A 19,446-nucleotide genomic window follows, 5' to 3' on the forward strand; every position below is an offset into this window, starting at 1 on the left:
CATTTGTATGGACTCGCCTAGGACTGTCTATTATAGACTGAAGTGTCAGCAGGGTGTGTGGGCAGTGGGACTATGGCCAGAGTGTATACATACAGTCCCCACTGATCTCTCCTGTTCAAAAGGAGTATGGATTATGACGTGTGGTGGCTGGGGAAATGGAAAGAAAAAGTAGTGAGGGAAATAATAGCAAAGAATTTTCCTACTCTCTGGAAAGAAATAAAATCCAAGAGGCAAAAAGAGTTCCAAATAAAATAGACCCTAACAGATCAAAACCAGACATATAGTAATCCAAATGGCAAAAGAAAAAAGAGAGAGAGAGATTAATTCTTCAAAGCAGGGGTCCTCAAACTTTTTAAACAGGGGGCCATCTCACTGTCCTTCAGACTGTTGGAGGGCCAGACTATAGTAAAAACAAAAATTATGAACAAATTTCTATGCACACTGCATATATCTTATTTAGAAGTGAAGAAACAAAATGGGAATAAATACAATATGTGGCCCGTGGGCCGTAGTTGGAAGACCCCTGCTTCAAAGCAACAAGGGAGGAAAAAACCTTAAGTACATAGGAAAGGACTTAAGAATAAAACCAGATTTAAAACAATTCAGGTAAGAAGATTGTGGAAAGACATATTTAAATTACTGAATGAAAGAAATTTCCAATCTAAAGTCCACTACCTGGAAAAACTATCATTTACATGGAAGGGAGGTTTAAAAAAATTCTCAGACAAAAAAGAACTTGCAATTTTGCACTAACCAAAGCAACTCTAAATGAACTACTTAGAGATCAATTACACAACTCAAACACCCAATTGTAATAACAACAACAACCCTACACAATATAATTGCACAACCACCCCCATCAATAATCTACTTAAATGTCAATGGACTAAACTCCCCCATTAAAAGACACAGATTAGAGGGTTGAATGAGAAAACAAAAACCAGATATCTGCTGCCTGAAGGAAACACACCTAAAAGATCAGAATAGAGGCAGGCTTAGAATAAAATGATGGAAATCAATTATTCATGCCATGGAGAACAAAAAAAAAAAAAAGAGGCTGAAACAGCCATACTTGTTTAAGACCAAATTGTATTCAACCTCAAGAAAATGCTCTGAGACAAAGGTGAACACTACTTATTGATCAAAGGAACATTAGACCAAAAATTATTAACTCTGATCAACAATTATGCACCACATGTAGATCCAGAAAAATATGTAAGGTGTTTGCTTGAAAATCTATAGAAACCTATGGACAAAAATGTGATAGTAGTAGATTTCAACACACCATTATCACCACTAGACAAATCCACTAGAAAGAAAAATAGCAAAGACATAAGAGCCCTAAATTAGAAACTAGAAGAACTAGGATTACTGGACTTTCTATAGGGCCCTCTACTCCCAGAAAGGGGAATACACATTCTTCTCAAGTACATATGGAACCTTCTCTCTAATAGACCATGCCTTAGGACACAAATCTAACTTACATAAAGCCACAAATATAATAATTATACCAACAACCTATCAGACCACAATGTTACAGAGATCAAGATTGACTATAAAAAGATGTAGGAAAAAAAATCTAACACCTGGAGACTAAACAACAAAAGCTGAATCAAGAGGAAATCAAGGAAGAAGTAAAAATATTCCTTGGAACGAATGACTATAAAGAAAGAAATTACCAAAATCTATGGGACACAGCAAAAGCAGTAATTAGAGGGAAGCACATAGCAATGTAGGCCTGTGTTAGGAAAGAGAAAAAAATAACAAAAATCAACAGCTTAAAGGGACAACTTAAGAGGCCAGAGCGGTGATGCAGGTGGTAGGGCGTTTGCCTTGCAAGCGCTAATCTAGAATGGACAGTGGTTTGATTCCCCAGCATCCCATTTGGTCCCCGAAGCCATATGGGAAAAAATAAATCAACATACCAAATTGGCCGGCTACAAAGTCAATACAAAAAAGGCAGTTGCATTCCTTTATGAAATTAATGAGACAGAGGAGAAAGAGATAAAAGAGTCCATTCCACTTAGAATAGTGTCTGAGAGGCTGGAGCAGTGGTGCAGTGGTAAGGCGTTTGCCTTGCATGCGGCTAACCTAGAACAGACTGCAGTTCGGTTTCCCAACATCCCATATGGTCTCCCAAGCCAGGAGAAATTTCTACAAAGAGATTTTTACAAAGTTATAATCGCCCAAGAGTTGGGCTATATTATTCAATAGGGTAACTCTTTTAGGGCTATTGTATCAGTCCTCAAATGATTGTAAATAGTCCAAACTAAAATATTCATTCAATTGCTGGGTTTATCATTTCTAAAAAAATAAAAAATAATAATAAAATAATTCTATTGATTTATAAAATTTTAAATGAAGGAGTTGTTTTTAAGTAACAAGTAAACTTATTAAATGGACGCTCTATTTTAAATTAAAAAAGATGAGAGATGTAAAATATACAGAGAGACTCTAAGAGAAAAAAACTTGCATGCCAATTTGACTCTGATTTGCTTCTAGAAAATCATCTGCAGATCCATTATTTACAGTTCCCACTGTAATCAAAGGCCTGCCTTTGATTTTATAAAAAAAACTCTAGGATCTACAGTTTATCTAACATCTAGAGAGCATGGCCAACACTTCCTAATGATTTCATTCCGTGAACTAAAGGTAAAACTCTCTCATAATTTCTAAGCCTTTGGGGCTACTTTGCTCAACTTCTCAGAAGCTGCCCTGAGCCATTAAGACTCTATCCTAGACCCTGCCCTATGACCTGCGCAAATACCAAGATCGCTAGCTACAGTGGCTTGATTTTCTCACCCACAACTGAGAGGAAACTTTCCTGGCACAAAAAAGCCTTTGGGATGGGGTAATGAGTATATATGGAGCCAGGAATTGATCCCATGATGGTATGCTCCAAGGTTGGAGAAACCCTGAATCTCTTAGGCCAGGGGAATTCCCTTTCTTCCCCAATGCTTAATGTGCCTATGCAAAAAAAAAAAAAAAAAAAAGTGGGGGGAATGCCAAACCCTGCCACTCCAACAGCCCTTCTTTTTCTTGTTTTATTAGTTTTTGACTTTATTTTCCTTCTCTTTTTTCTTCCACTTTTCTCTTTCTTTTTCACCCTTGTGGTTATTATTTGGTGATTTTTTTTTTATTTTTCTTTGCCAGGTGCATTTTTTCTTTTTTCTTCCATTTTTTTTCTCTTCTTTCTTTGGTAGTTGTTACCAAATTTTTTTCTTCCTTTTTTCTTATCCTTTTTATCTCCAATGAAGGCAGAATGGATGCTCAATCTACAACAAGCTGTAAAGTGGAGACCAGTTGCACTAGCATTCTGGGGGGTAAAGGAGGGAGATATGGGATACATGCTGGGAACAGGGATGGAGGGAGGACAGCACTGGTGGTGGGAATGCCCCTCATTCATGGTCACTATGTACCATAAATGATGCAGTGAAAGATTTGTAATGCACTTTGGTCACAATAAAAATTAAAAAAAAAGGAAAAAAAGAAAAACACTGCATTAGCAGTTATATTTGTGAAAATTATTGTATCACCAATAAAGTCATTAATGCAAAAAAAAAAAGACGCCCTGGACACCTTAGACAGCAACTCAGTCTGGAGCGAGGACCGGTCACGTGGGAAGTGGGAGCCAATTGCCTTCACCCTTTTCCGGTTCCGGTCCTGGGAAGGCCGTGCACAGCGCCCTGCCCCGCCCCGCCCCGTCCAGCCCGCGTGCCTAGAAACCCGGAAGACAGATTTCACGGCTCCCCAGACGCTGGGCGGGGTCGCGCCGGGTCACGTGACGGGTCAGCTTGGCCCGCCCAGCCGCGCTGCTTCCTCCCTGCCCGGGTTTGTCCCGCGCGCGCCGTGTCCGTCCTCACGTGGTGTCCCGTCTTGCTTCCCGCTCTCCCTGGAACCCCGCCGCCCGCTGCCATGGCGCCCGGCCAGCTCGGTGAGCCCCGTGCAGAACTCCCCGTGCCTGCGAAGTCCTGGTTTCCCCCCCGATCGTGCTGGCAGGCAGGCTGGAGGTCCGGCCCCGCGGCCTTGCATGTTGGCCGACCCCGAGCATGGGGAGGTTTTGGGGTCTTAGTTTAACCTACTTTGGCTGCCCCCTTCCTTCCCTTCTCTCGCGTGCCCAGACCTTGGCACCCCTGAGTGCCTGGTGCTGTGAGCGATCGATGCGAGGAATTGTTCTGTTTTCATTCAGCCTTGTTCAGTGTGTCCGACAAAACCGGCCTGGTGGAATTTGCCAGAAGTCTAACCTCGGTGGGTTTGGATTTGGTGGCCTCGGGAGGAACTGCCAAAGCCCTCCTGGAGGCCGGGCTGGCCGTCAGGTAAGACACAGTGACGTTGTGGGGTGCCACACACGGGGTGCTGGGTGGGTGTGCCTGCAGAGGACCCACTTACTCATTCCCTTCTGCAAGACCAGGCCTGGGACAGGCAGGCCTCCTGGCGGGAGCTCCACGACACACCTCCAAGACACTTGGCAGCTTCAGTTAAAGGTCCCTATAGAATCCTTGCCCAGGAGGCCTCTTTGCAAAACTCATCCAGGAATTTTTGTGGGCAAGGCTTGTGCCTGTGGGGTGGTGGAGGGAGACCCCTTGAGTAAGGGTTCCAGAGTGGTTGCTTTTAGAAGACCATAGACATGCAGATCTCAGGCCCCTCTCTTTCCTTAGCATATCTAGTAGTCACCAGCATCCCCTAACCCATAACCTGCTCATTGTAGGGGTGTGGAAGGAAGACTGTGTCAGAGCTGGCTCCAGGGTTCTGACATTCTAGTAAGAGTCCTCCAGTTCTCCATATAGTTTTCAAAAAAGTAGAAAGTAAAAGGTCATAGATGGATGGGCTGGAAAGATAGCTATAAGTAGAACATTTGCCTTACATAACTCGACCCATGTTCCATCCCAAGTACCACATGGGGTCCCCCCCCAGTCCTGCAAGAGTGATCCCTGAGTGCAGTCAGCTATAAACCCTAAGTACTGCTAGATATGTATGTGGCCCCAAAAGAACATGCATAGAACTGCTCACTTTTAGAAGTGCAGTGAGTTCTGAGGAAGGACATACCCACCCTTCAAATACATTTTAAAAGAATGAAAACTTTGGCTGCCATTCCTGTCTGGAGGGGATTGGGAACAACTTACTTTCTAGACCCACATAAATCTTTTCCTGATTGTAATTACTGTACCATGTAAGCAGTTTTCAGTGTCCCCTAAATTTGACACCTTAAGTACTCCCGATTTTGTTAAGTGCTTTATATTTCCCCTACATCAGGGATCTCAAGCTCAATTTACCTGGGGGCCGCTGGAGGCAAAGTCGGGGTGATCCTTGAGTGCAAAGTCAGTAGTAAGCCTTGAACATTGGGGGGTGTGACCCAAACAACTAAAACAAAACAAAACAAAAAAGGATTCTTCTAGGGCAGGGCCACAAAATGTTGTACGGAGGGCCGCAAATGGCCCGTGGGCCGCGAGTTTGAGACCCCTGCCCTACATCTTTTAGCTTTTTCATCTCACCTGTTTTTTCTAGGACTTCTGCCAGAAATAGAATGGAAGAGGCCAGAGCAATTGAATAGCTGTAGGGCACTTACTTGCTTTGTAAGTGGCTGCATTTGGTTGAGTCTCTGACACAATGTAGGATTCTCCCCCTATAACCCCACCATGTCAGGAGTGGTCCCTGAGTTCAGAGCCAGGAGTATTCCCTGAGCACCACCAGGTGTGGCCTCAAAACAAACAAAAATTTGAATGAAAGGCAGGATAGCACTTTCTAAGTTGTATGTTGGGTCCCCAAAATCCAAGCTGTGGATTTTGGACTGCATTGGGACATGTTCCAGTGGGAACCCTCAAATTAAACAAGATACTCTTTCTTAGTTCTTCATTGCCCACTCGGTATTATGCAAATATTTTAGGAATAATCAAAAGGAGAGAAGTACTGCCAGTTTTTATGTGTATTCTATTACACAGCTTATACCCTTAGTTAAATCTTGTTTTACCTACCATATTTACCTCCATCACAACTAGCATTTTAAAAAGGCAAGTGATGTGAAAAACGTATTTCTCCTATTAGGTAAGAAACTCTTTACACTTTTATATGGATGTTGACTCATGTAATCCTTACTACTTTTTTATTTGTTTGTGCTACACCCCACAGTCCTCAGGGATACTCCAGGTGGGGCTATGGTGGTTGGGAGACAGGGGCAATAAGAGATGCTAGGGATCAAACCCAGGTTCGCCTTATGCAAGAAAAGCACCCTACTGACTATACTACAACACCAATTCACATCAGTAAAATCTCTCTGGGAAAAAATGCTATTGGCATAACATGCTGATTTAAATGTATATATTATTTTACTATAAGGTCATAATACATTGTAGACAATTATGACATGTGAAAAACAAGAAAATAGCAGTGTGGCTGATAATTCTGTTAAACATGTTGATACCTCAGATAAAAAACAGTGTTTTAGGGCTGGAGCAATAGCACAGCGTCCCATATGTCACCCAAGCCAGGAGCGATTTCTGAGTGCATAGCCAGTAGTGATCCCTGGACGACACTAGGTGTGACCCTCCCACCCCCCAAATAGTGCTTTATAAAGCATATTTCATAGTTCACAATGGAAGTTATTTTTGCTGCTTGATTTTTTGGTTTTTGTTTTTGGTTAGCATTTTTTTAGACATTTTTTTCATGTCAACAGAATTTACTTGTAAATTCTGCCAGAGAAAGGGTTTCAAGTCATTTTGATGCTCAATACTATCTTTTTGCTCATATTTTACAATATTTTTAGCTTATTTTTTCCCTTGTAATATTTTTTAATATTCGACTTCAGTTTATTATTAGCTTTAAAAGTGCTCTTTACTAATTTTGATTTTCTATTTTTTAAGCTTTTATCCTTTAATTATTGGGAATTAATTTTTGTGTAAGGTTAATAACTACAAATATCAAAAATATTTTACTAAACCATCTTTAAACTTTTCCCACCTATTTATTGGTTTTCCATCTTTATGCTTCATTGATCATTAAGGTATATTGTTCATAGGTACCTTGATCATAAGAGCATTTTGTTCTTTCAGTTTTGGGACTGCACCCAAATTTCTTGCTGGGCATGGGAAGGGGGGTCACTTCTGATGGTGCTGAGTGGGGGTTTGCTCAGATGTTTTCAAAACTAAGCTTCCTGAATATAAAGCATGCAGCTTAAACCATTGAAAGCTATCTTTCAGGCTTCTGTGTTTTTACTTTCACCTTAAGTTTGTTGTTGAGATAAGGATATAGATTGTTTTGGGGCCATACCTGACAGTGCCCAAAGTTTACTCCTGCTTTGTGGTTACTCCTGGCGGTGTTTGAAGGACCATATGGGATGCTGGGAGATTATATTGAGGTGGCTGCATTTAAGGCAAACCGCCCTACCTACTGTTCTATGGCTCTGGCCCAGAACATTTCTTCTTAATGCTTTTATGTTGCTTTTCAGTTAATTTCATTTCTTAATATTTATTTGGTTTGTATGACTCTCAATTTAGATTTGAATTCTATAAAATCTCTCAATGAGAACAATGGATTATATATTGGAAGGTGCTTTAGAATATAGCTTAAATGACAGTCCAGCAGAAACAAAGCAGTAGTCTGTTTATCCTATTTCAGAGATGTCTCTGAGCTGACGGGGTTTCCTGAAATGCTAGGTGGACGTGTGAAAACCTTGCATCCTGCAGTTCATGCTGGTAAGTCTTTATTGCTTTCAATTGAAAGCAGTTGGTGGATTTTAGGGGTATTTTATTTGATTGTTCTAAAGAATAAATGAAGGGAAAAAGAAGATCATCAGCCCAAACAAAATGCTGTTGAGTTGATATTGTGTTTTGTTTTGTTTTTCCATTTGTGCTGCTGAAGCTCAGAATGCTCAAGATCGTGTTTAAATTCTGGTTTGCTTTGTTATATGATGGATTCAGATTGTTTTCCTCTATTACTGATCATGACCCAATAACTAAATTCAAGATTTTTACTACGGAGTTAAGGAAGTTATTTAGATTTTGTGTATGAAAAGACTTATCACAACTGAGATTTAGATTAAAGCTTTACAGTGTAGGTAACTTTCAAGAGAATTAATTTTCAAAGTGCTTTGTTTATTTAAATGAAAATTTCATTTCAACCATAATGATGAGAAATAGTAATATTATTAATGTTACCAATTATAGTAAAATTCAGCATAAAAGGCTTAACTCTAAGAATCATCAGACAAACCATTTATTTAAGGGAACTGGCAGCATTTTTGTGAAATTATGAGTTAACTAAGAAAAGAGGAGTCAGAAACTGATACAAAAAATTTGGGGGATGTTTAATGTGTCACACCCTGTAATTAATGTTCAGGTATTACTCCTAGCTCTGCACTCAGAAATCACACTTGGGATCGTATGGGTTCCTGGGGATCGGACCTAGATCAGTTGCATGCAGGAAAAATTTCCCTCTTACTGTACTTTTGCTCTAGCCACTGATGCAAAAATACTTTAAATATATTCATTTATTTTTCTATGGTACATTGAATCTAGGAACTCACATAGTACCATTGATTTACATCCCTGGGTGTCTTATGGGGTTCCATACCTGACAGTGATTGAGAAACCAACTGTGATAATGGAATTAGAACTGGGATTGACCACCTTTCAAAAGGATTGCACCTTTTCTCCCAGAGCTTCTCTCTGGCCCATCACCCTTTACTTTAGTTAATGAAACTCTCAAGAAAGAATCATTTCATTATCTCTTGGAACTAATATTTTAATTGTTTTTTAAATTAGGAATCTTGGCTCGTAATATCCCAGAAGATAGTGCTGACATGGCCAGATTTGATTTCAATCTTATAAGGTAAACATTTAAAGTTAAGTTTTTAATGTATAAGGGATTAAAGAATATGCCAAATGTGGTGTCACTTGTAAGATCACAGTTACTTTACTCTTAGATGGAGTTATTTTGACCAGTCATGATGGGTATTTATTAAAGACCTTTTGTTTGACATTCATGTGTAAACATTGCCCACTAATAAATTTAGCATTTGAAGAAATTGTGATCTGAATTTTATTATATCTTAGCAACTTGATTGTTTGCATAAAGATGTTCACTGTTTTTAAATATATATTGTTCAGATATTATCCATGCACAGTTTTCCACTTTATAATTCCGTGATAATTAGCGTAGAGAGTTTCGAGTTGTGTTCCTATTTCCTTTTTTCTTTTTGGTGACACTCGAGTTACTCCTGGCTCTGCACTCAGAATTTGCTCCTGGTAGGTTTTGGGGACCATATGCTGGAGGTCGAACCCAGGTCTGTCCTGTGTCAGCTGCATGCAAGGCAAACACCCTACCACTGTGTTACATCTCTGGCCCTTGTGTTCCTATTTATACCTAACAGTATTAGAGTTTATTCATCTTATCTTTCCTGGACCACCCCAACCAACCCCTGCCCAGCCCTCACCACTACCATTCATTCTTCATTTGAATTCTTGTTTATTCTTTCATGTCACACAACCGTCTGTTCTCTTTTTTGGCTGGTTTATCTATATTAAGCAATATATATCAATGAAATGTGATAATTACAACGTTTTGTGATTAGTATTCATCATCTGTAGCATATGTCAATATCTTGATTTTTTTTTTTAAGCTGAAAAATTGCCAGTTGCATGAATATGACCCATTCTTTAGTTGATGGATGTTTGGATTGTCTCTGTGTATGGGTTGGTATCTATAAAGTAGCTATGTAAGTTTTTCTAAGGACATTTATTTGTCACTTTAGGGTAGAAGTTTTTGCTCATCTGGTAACTTAAACCTCACAAGAGGACCCACCATACTGTTTTTCAAGGTGCTAGTCATGTAATAATTCCCGTACAGAGGTTATAGCTTTCCTGCCTGTTCGTGACAAGTTACTAGATAATTTTTAATTTCTAGCACCCTCAGGGATTGTTATTATGGTTTATATTTCCTACTCATGTCGGAGCTCTTTTTGTACTCATTGCCATTTGTATACATTTGAAAATGTCTATTCAGATCCTTTCACTATTTTTTACGCTTCTAATTTTACTTTTCATGATTGAGTTGGAATTTTTCTTGTTACTGTTTTGATTCTATAGATCAGTTTGGGGAACGTTGCCATCTCTAGCAAGTCTTCCATTACAACTATATAAGTTGCTTTTATTAGTTTTTTTTTGTTTGTTTTTTTTTTGTTTTGTTTTGTTTTGTTTTTTGAGTCATACCAGGCAATACTCAGGGGTTATTCCTGGCTCTACGCTCAGAAATCACCCCGGCAGGCTCGGGGGACCATATGGGATGCCGTGATTTGAACCAGCGATCTTCTGCATATAAGGCAAACGCCTTACCACTGTGCTATCTCCGGCACCATTAGTTTTTTGTTTTTTTGTTTTTTTGTTTTTTGTTTTTGGTTTTTGGGCCACACCTGGCGGGGCTCAGGGGTGACTCCTGGCTGTCTGCTCAGAAATAGCTCTTGGCAGGCACGGGGGACCATATGGGACACCGGGATTCGAACCAACCACCTTTGGTCCTGGATTGGCTGCTTGCAAGGCAAACGCTGCTGTGCTATCTCTCCGGGCCCCCCATTAGTTATTTTTTAACAATGTTTCAAACTTTTCATACGCTTTTTATTTATTTGTTTGTTCATTTGGTTTTTGGTTTTTGGGCCACACCTAGCAGCACTCAGGTTACTCCTGACTCTGCACTCAGAAATCACTCCTGGCAGGCTCCAGGGACCATATGGGATGCTGGGGATCGAACCCAGGTCTGTCCCAGGTCGGTCACATGCAAGGCAAACACCCTACCTATGTGCTATCTCTCTGGCCTCTCATGCTTTTTAATACATATAATGCCTTTTAGTTATTTTTTGATGCTTTTGCAAACAAAATTGTTTACTCTGTTTCATTTTTGTATTATTTGCTGGTTGATATATTAGTAGAATTCATCATATATCCTGCAACCTTGCTGGATTCATTTGTGTGTAATTTTGTGGGTGTGTTGTGTTTTCCTTACACTTTGTATATACAACTTTGTCATCCTCTAATAGAGATAGCTTCACTTTCTTGATACCTTTTGATTTTTTTTAAACTTTATTGATTGATTGATTGGTTTCTGGGCCACACCTAGTAGTGTTCAGGGATTACTCCTGGCTCTGCACTCAGAAATCTCCCCTGGCAGGCTGGGGGACCATATGGGATGCCTGGAATCAAATAGGGTCCTTCTCAGGTCAGGTCAGCTGCATTCAAGGGAAATGCCCTACTGCTGTGCTATCTCTCTGGCTCCATACCTTTTGATGTTTGCAAGTGTTTTTTTTGTTGTTGTTGTTTGTTTTTTTTTTTTTTTGTATTGGGTGGACTTTTGGACAGTGAACAAGTATTTGGAGTATTGGGTTTAAAATCAGTGCCCTTTGAAGGGAAAGCTTTCATTCAGCACTCAGGCTCTTAGGCTCTCTCTGATCCAAATTGATTAAACAAGATCTTTAAGTACAGATGGTGAGAATGGACATCACTTGTCTTAGGGGAAAGAGTTTATACTTCACCTTTAAGTAAAACTTGGTTTTACTGAAATACTCTTTATAATATTGAAGTTTCTCCCTTTTCTGTTTGTTTCATTTTTTTTTTTTGGGGGGGGCCAAATCCAGTGATGCTCAGGGGTACTCCTGGCTATGCTCAGAAATCTCAGAAATCTGAAATTCAAAATCACTCCTGGTTTGGGGGACCATATGGGACACCAGAGATAGAACCCTGGTCCATCCTGGATCAGATGTGTGCAAGGCAAATGCCCTACTGCTGTGCTATTGCGCCCTCCAGTCCTGTCATTTTTTTTTTTTACGATTTTTGAATTTATTTAAACAAAATGCATCACATAGTTGGCAGTTGACGTACGTGGCCATAATACATTTATTTCCAAATAAGTGAAAAAGTGAAAGCAAAATTATTGAAAAAAGTAAGTAAAAGGGAGAAGGAAGAGAAGAAAGAATAATGCAAAGTACAGTAGCAAGCACATTTGTGAAAATTATTTTATTTCGAATGAAGTCATTAATAGAATGGCAGAAGGTTTAAACTCTTTTTGTTAGCTGCCCATTCTGTTAAAATGGTTAAATTCTGTTAAATAGGGATGACAGTATTAAGCAGAGGAAGTTGTCCAGAGATTCACAGCACCATGACTATACTATGAGATTTAGGGGCATGTACCCAGCTGCCAGGGCTTCTGGAAGAAGGTGCCCATACTCCAAGAAACCCTGGTGATACCAGGCCACTCAGAACTGGTATACCTTAAGTTTGATCAGATTGGTGTCCCCTAAGGGAATTGTAGAGGGTCAGTGATGAGGCAGGGCCATCGAAAAAACTGGAATTATGGGTAGTTGAGACAGCAGTTATGTCTTTGACTGGGCAGGGTCTTGGCTTACCCTCTCGAGATGGCCCCAGCTGCGTGAGCCAATGTAGCCATGATAATTTGTGATTTGGTTTTCCATCTTGCTCATGAAAAGATTGAGTCTATGAAGCCAGCCCAGTTCACTCACCTGAAGTTCTCTTAATTTTCTTTGAGGGGGTGGGGGTTGTTTATGCCCACAGCCATTTCTCCTGGCTCTGTGGTCAGAAATTACTCCTGGCAGGCTCGGACCATTTGGGATGCTGGGGATAGAACCTAGTTCAGCTGCATGCAAGGCAAATACCCTCCCCTGGTGCTCTCACTCCAGCCCACCTTCTTAGCTTTTGAATGATGATTATGAGTGGTGATCAATGTTGTCAGCTTTCTTTTATATTCCTTTGGAGATTATCCAGGTGGTTTGAAGTCTTTATTTTTTTCATTTTTATAAAATCCTTATTTAAGCACCATAATTGCAAGCATGATTGTGGTTGGGTTTCAGTCATAAAGAGAACACCTTTCTTCACCAGTGCAACCTTCCCACCACCAATGCCCCCCACGTTCCCCACCCATGCCTGTATTCGAGACAGGCATTCTACTTCTTTCACTCATTAACATTGACATGCTAGTTGCTAGTGTAGTTATTTCCCTAACAGCACTCACCACTCTTTGTGGTGAGCGAAGCCTTTATTTCATTGACATAGCTAGTAACTGATTTAGGGGCTTTAGCTAATTTTTTTTTTTTTTTTTTGCTTTAGCTAAATTTATTTACCTGATATAAACTGGACCTGATCAGAGTATATATATTATAGACCTCTTTATTTTCCTGCATCTAGTTTGCTAGTATATTGTTAAAGATCTTTTAATCCATATTTATGAATCATTTGTCTAGTTAGAATAATTTATTTGATTTTGATATTGGTAATTAGCACAGTGTTATTAGGAAGCATTTCCATACTCTTTGTGAATTGTTGTTTGGGTTTTGGGGAGGTTGGGGTTTTTTTTGTTTGTTTGGTGGCTGCTTGGTGGTGCTCAATGTTACTCCTGGCTCTGAGGAATCATTTCTGGCTGTATTGGGAGGTCATATGAGATGATGCTGGGATTGAAATTTTGTCTTATACATGCAAGGCAAGATCCTCTACTCACTGTATTATTGCTTTGGCCCAGTTATTATTTGTTTTTATCTTTTGTGTTTTATTTTTTATTTGGGAGTCCTTTTTTTTTTTTTTTTCGGTTTTTGGTTTTAGGGTCACACCCGGCAGCTCTCAGGGGTTACTCCTGGCTCCATGCTCAGAAATCGCTCCTGGCAGGCTCAGGGGACCATATGGAATGCCGGGATTCAAACCACTGTCCTTCTACATGAAAGGCAAACGCCTTACCTCTATGCAATCTCTCTGGCCCCGGGAGTCCATTCTTAATGATCCTCACACACAATTCTAGTAATGGGCTCTCCTTTACTAGTCCTTTAATTTTTAGATCAGTTCAGTACATTTAAAGTGCTCCTTTAGCCATTAAAAAGCAAAGGTTGACCAGTTCACTGAACAAATATTTCAGTCCTTGGATGATTATTTTTTTCCTCACTGACATCCCCCTTCATATGTAGACTCTAAAATAAAATCTGTGTAGTGCTAATGATGTTCAAAAATGAGATGGTGGCCTGTGTCTTTGTATTTTATGATTTTGTTATCTTTTTTTAATTTGGATGATGTGATAGTATTATAATGGGAGTTTGGATAACAGAAAAATAGTACAGAAAATAGGGCAATTACCTTGCATGCAGCCAAATTTAATTCAATCCCCAGCACCCCATATGGTTCCCAAGCCCGCCAAAAGTGATTTTCTGATGTAATCAGCAGTGATCACTGAGCATCACCACTATGGAAAAAAATTAAGTTAAAAATAACACACATTATAGTATGATTTGATGAGAATAATCTGGTTCTGTGCTCAAGGATCATTCCTGGTGTGAATAGGGGACCGTAAGTTGTACTGGGGATTAAATGTGTCAATCTTTAGCTTTCTCCTAAAGTTTTAATGCTTTTTGAATTCCTCTGTTTCAGAGTTGTGGTTTGTAATCTGTATCCCTTTGTGAAGACTGTGGCTTCTCCAGATGTTACTGTTGGAGAAGCTGTTGAGCAAATTGATATTGGTAAGTTGGGCAAAATCAGTTTTGAAGATGGAGAAAGGATGATTTCCATTTTCAATGAGATTTTATTTTGATGTTCACCATTGAGATAGTAGAAAATTGTTTCTTATCCCAGATATTTTGTGTGCTTGTGTATTCTATGATTTTTCCTTATTCAGAGCAATTCATCTGCATTTTTTCATTCTTTAAGTTAAAATTTCCCCTAATATTTCGGGGGACATGAGGTGTTGGGGCTTCATCTGCCAGTGCTCAGTGCTCTCACTCAGGAATTATTGCTAGCAGGAGATCTCAGATTTACCAAATGCAAGACTTAGCACCCTACCCACTGTACTATCTCTATGGCTCCTCCTCTAAATTTTTCTTAATTCTTTTCACTCTTACTAAACTTTATGTTTGTAGGATTTATCTATTTCATGTAAATTTTAAAATGTATTAGCACAGTTATGGTAATGTTTAAATTGATATGCCGGTAAAGATAAAAGTATTTTAAAAAAATTTACTTCATAATTTTGCATTGATTTATAATTTTGCAGAATTCCAGATTAGTTTTGTTCATCTCTTTGTGTGTGGATGTCACCACTTCCATAATTAAAACAAAGAGTTCTTTCACTTATCTGGCATAAAAGACAGTAAGGGAACAACAAATTAAGTTGGAGATTTTTTTTTCTATAGAACTAAGGATATATATGGGAAGTTGGGTTGGGAGGGACCCTTGGGACACTGGTGGAGGGAAACAGGCCCTCTGGTGGCAGGTGTGGCTTTGGAATAATGTATGCATAAAATATGATCAATAGTATTGTTCTCCAGTAAAATTAAAGAAATGGTAACTGTCATTTTATTAGAAAGCTGCTAGACTCAAAGTGATACCACTTGCCATTTTTTTCCTCTAAGGTGGAGTGACTCTGCTAAGAGCAGCAGCCAAAAACCATGCCCGGGTGACAGTGGTGTGTGAGCCCAGTGACTATGCAGCTGTGTTCGCAGAGATGCAAAAATCTGACAGCAAAGACACCTCCTTGGATACCAGGCGCCAGTTAGCCTTGAAGGTAGGTTGCCTACCAGCAGCCCTTCTGCCTTTTAGGGTTTTGAAATACTGATAGTAATTGGTTCTCACTAGATTCAACTGCTTAACTTCTCGCTGCTGTCCTTTCAGAAGAGTGAAGGGATTAGCTATTAGAGAAATGTCGTTAAATAGACTGAAAGATAAATAGAACAGGAAGAAATCACTGTACTAGTTTGTATTATTTAGTGTCTCTACTGCACGAGCACATATAGGGTATGATTTGTTACCCCTAGGACGAGCTTGTTCTCACGTAGGGAAAGACTACTGGCCCACCGTATAACTTCTTTTTTTTAATAGGCTTTCACTCACACTGCACAATATGATGAAGCAATTTCAGATTACTTCAGGAAACAGTACAGTAAAGGGATCTCTCAGATGCCCTTGAGGTACGGAATGAACCCTCACCAAACTCCTGCCCAGCTGTATACTCTGAATCCCAAGCTTCCCATCACAGGTAAAGGCTGAGTATTAGGTGCCATGATTTGCTGGGGTAAGGTATACATGGGTATATGTATGACTTGTGCCTAGAAGAGAAATAAAACTGTATAATACTGTCTATAATTTCCTAAAGTTTGAGAAGCTGACTAACTTGTGAATAAACCATATCTATTAGAATTCGATCTGTAAATTCAGAGTCCTGGAGAGATGTCAGTTTAGAAACCCCCACTGGCATGCCTTTGGCATATAGATGATTCTGAAGAAGGACATGTTATGTATGGATATCACAGTTTTGATAAAACCCTGAGCTTGGGAGTAGCACTGGAGAAATCAATTAGGAAAGCCTGTATTTTAGCAGTAGGATGCTGCCTGGGACAGAAGCATAACTGATGTGGGGACCATCAGAAGCAGATTCCTGGGTATGGTGGATCTGAAAGCCCTGTTGAAGTGAATACAGTAGGAATGTGAGGTTAGAGGAGAAAGCATAAGAACAATTCTTTGGACAGTTTTGTTAGGCTTTGTTCTTAAGAAAAATACATGAATTATGCTTTATTTAAGTACTATTGTTACAGAAGGTGAGTTGTTGGCACTAGTCCCGCTTCCTGCATGAGGGAAGCATGGGAAGGGAAGGCCTGGAAGGGCCAGAGCCTGGGTTGGGGAGTTGGTGTTTGACAGTGTGAGAACAGTGAGCACACTGGTGCATTTGCTAGCTGGTAGCTCCTGTCTGCTTCCCTTTCTCTTTCTCCTTTACTAGCTGAGCATGGGAGGTGCTGGGAGCAGGCAAGGAAAGTTGTTTGGAAAGAATGTGAAAGACATTCTTTTGTTCTGCCTGCCCAGTGGGTCAGCAAGTTTTGTCTCTCTGTGGATTGACTTAAATACTTGTATATATTCTGATGTAATAGCCTTTCCCTTCTCTGTTGTTTTTTTTTTGTTTTGTTTTGTTTGTTTGTTTGGTTTGGTTTTTGGTATGTATATGGTCACTATGTACCACTGTAATTGGGAGTTTCTCTTAGACATTTTTGGTTGAAGTGCCAAAGGTTTGCACAAATGGTAGTGCTGTTCACAAAGTCCTTCTGTTGTGCTTGTGCAGACTTGGTTGTGATGTGTCCAAGATCCCACAATGGTACACTGTAGGTTCCCATAATTCCTCCATGGAAGCCCTGGGGGAATTGCTCAGGCCTATGGACTCTGCCCTGGAGACATCCTCAGTCTCTCAAATACAGTCTCTCAAATACATATGAATCCTGTTATGCTACCCAAACTGCCAAATCACCATTGGGGTCATCTGTGCTGTCTTGTTTATTTGTGTTGTCTTGTTCTTCCTGTTGACTACACAGAAATACTGAAAAATGTAAACCACATGTGGCTCCATCCTACTTACACCTGTTCTTTGGGGTCAGGGTGCTATTAGTTGGGTAAGATTGCATGTCAGGCACTTGTGAAGGCCTGACTTTGGTCCCTGGTTCCTCATGGCCCTTTTCTCTTCAGCACCCAAGGGTGGATTAGGGTGTGCATCTGGCCCCTGTCATAGATACCTGTTTCTTTGGGTCCACTAGATACTGGTACTTCTGGTACTTGAACCCAAGTACTTCTGTCACATGCTTCAGTTATGCTGTTGGGAATTTCTGGCAAGAAAGGAGCCAGAAGATGCTCAAAGACTAGAGTTCCCAAGCCAAGTGTTATGTTATCGGCAGAGGGCCACAGTCTAGGATTGCAGGTGAGGGGAACAAATCCCCATTGACTTCTTTTTCTCCTTGCTTGTTTCATTTAGAAAGTATCCCTCTAATACTCTTCATTGGGTGATGGAGAAGATTTTCACTATTGACATCTCTTCCCCAATTTCCTTCCATGACCTTCACTCTTTAGTACTAGCACTTGGTTCTGCTGCATATGTGGATTCTATTACTTGTCTTCTCCCAGTCTGGTCACAACTCCTGAGAACAGACACCATATCTTTCTCTTTGTCCATGATATGCTACCAGAGCTGATTATGCTTGGCTGGCCTGTCAGGAGTTCTGGAATGAAGAAGGAAATGTTCCCCTTTTTTCTTTTAAGAATTTATTTAAACGAATTTATGCGCTATTTTCTCTGAGCTGTTCTCTCCTTAAAGATTATACTTCCCATTTTGATCTTGAGGCAGAAATAGTCCCAAGCATACTTGGTTCTCAAACTTTCATTTTTAGAAGTGTTTCCACTTGGATATATAAAAGCCTTTTGTATTTTTTTATTTTTGGTGGGGGCTATACCCAGCGATTCTGCACTTGGGAATTATTCTGGTAGTACTTGGAGGACCTTATGAAATTGAGCCCTGGATAGTTCCTTGAAAGGCAAGCATTTTACCTGCTGTATTATCACTCTGGCCCTAAGATATGTAAAAGTCTTATTGTCTCTTAGCATGTGATTTTTTATTTTTGAGGTTTTGTATCAAAGGTACTAAGTCACATAAATTTGGGATGTTTTAGAAGAGATTTACAGGATTTCTCTCAAGCATAGCTTATTTTCACAACAGAATTGTTTTTCTGTTTTTTCTTGCAGTTTGGATATTGGTTGCTTGTGTCAGTTAAAATAATTGGTGGGTTTTTTTTTCTGTGTTTAGAAAAAAATGGGACAGTAGAAGTTTGTTTATTTTCCTGAGGTGGGAAGGGGTCCCCTCAACAACTGGCTTTCTCCTTGCAGGAAGGTCATAGTTCTATCTCCTAGGGGCTCCATCCTAATGGGTCTCTTCTCGAAGTCCATAGGGACTTTGTGGTGGTAGGAGTTAAAACAGGGTGGGCATCATGCTGCACCTTAAGCCCTCTCTATATCTTGCCTGCTTTCTTCCAGGGGTCTCAAACTCAATTTACCTAGGGGCTGCAGGAGGCAAAGTCAGGGTGATCCTTGAGTACAAAGTAGTAGTAAGCCTTGAACATTGGGGGTGTGTGACCCAAACCACTAAATCAAAACAAAACAAAACAAAAAAAGATTCCTCTAGGGCAGGGCCACAAAATGTTGTACAGAGGGCTGCAAACTGCTGGCCCTCCTCGAGTTTGACTGATGTTCTAGGTTCAATTGGCTCAGATACTATGTGTCCTTTCAGTCTACTTTCACTGCATGGATGAGCAGCTAAGGCTGTATCTTTTTTGTTTTGTTTTGTTTTGTTTTAAATTGTGTTTAAGCCAAGTGCCCTACCTGTTGTACTATCACTCCAGCTCAGGTTGGAAAATTTCTGAAAGGATTAAGATGTAAAACTTAGCATTTATACTATCTCTCACTTGCTGTGTCAGTTTATCCTAATTATATAGATCCCTGTGCTAAGTTTCCTGTTGGTTTGTCAGTTGGTTGGCTATGACACCTTGCAGGGTGTATGCCTGGATATGAATGTTTATGCAGTTGGGTCCTTGGAATTTTGGTGTTTTTTTTGGAGGGGGCACACCCATTTGATACTCAGGGGTTACTCCTGGCTATGTGCTCAGAAATC

The 19,446-nt window shown here is 40.1% G+C and overlaps 1 protein-coding gene across 1 annotated transcript in view; it reads left to right on the plus strand.

The window, feature by feature from the left end:
- The first annotated feature begins 3,550 nt into the window (after window positions 1–3,550).
- Window positions 3,551–19,446, plus strand: part of ATIC (5-aminoimidazole-4-carboxamide ribonucleotide formyltransferase/IMP cyclohydrolase) — a 37,166-nt gene continuing 21,270 nt past the window's right edge. The window contains exons 1-7 of the mRNA XM_049768551.1: window positions 3,551–4,010; window positions 4,190–4,316; window positions 7,612–7,688; window positions 8,757–8,823; window positions 14,406–14,494; window positions 15,383–15,534; window positions 15,849–16,005. Of these exons, the coding sequence (XP_049624508.1) occupies window positions 3,551–4,010; window positions 4,190–4,316; window positions 7,612–7,688; window positions 8,757–8,823; window positions 14,406–14,494; window positions 15,383–15,534; window positions 15,849–16,005 (1,129 nt within the window). The remainder of the gene's footprint in view (window positions 4,011–4,189; window positions 4,317–7,611; window positions 7,689–8,756; window positions 8,824–14,405; window positions 14,495–15,382; window positions 15,535–15,848; window positions 16,006–19,446) is intronic.

The sequence above is a fragment of the Suncus etruscus genome, chromosome 1, assembly GCF_024139225.1.
Source record: "Suncus etruscus isolate mSunEtr1 chromosome 1, mSunEtr1.pri.cur, whole genome shotgun sequence".
NCBI classification, from domain to species: Eukaryota; Metazoa; Chordata; class Mammalia; order Eulipotyphla; family Soricidae; genus Suncus; species Suncus etruscus.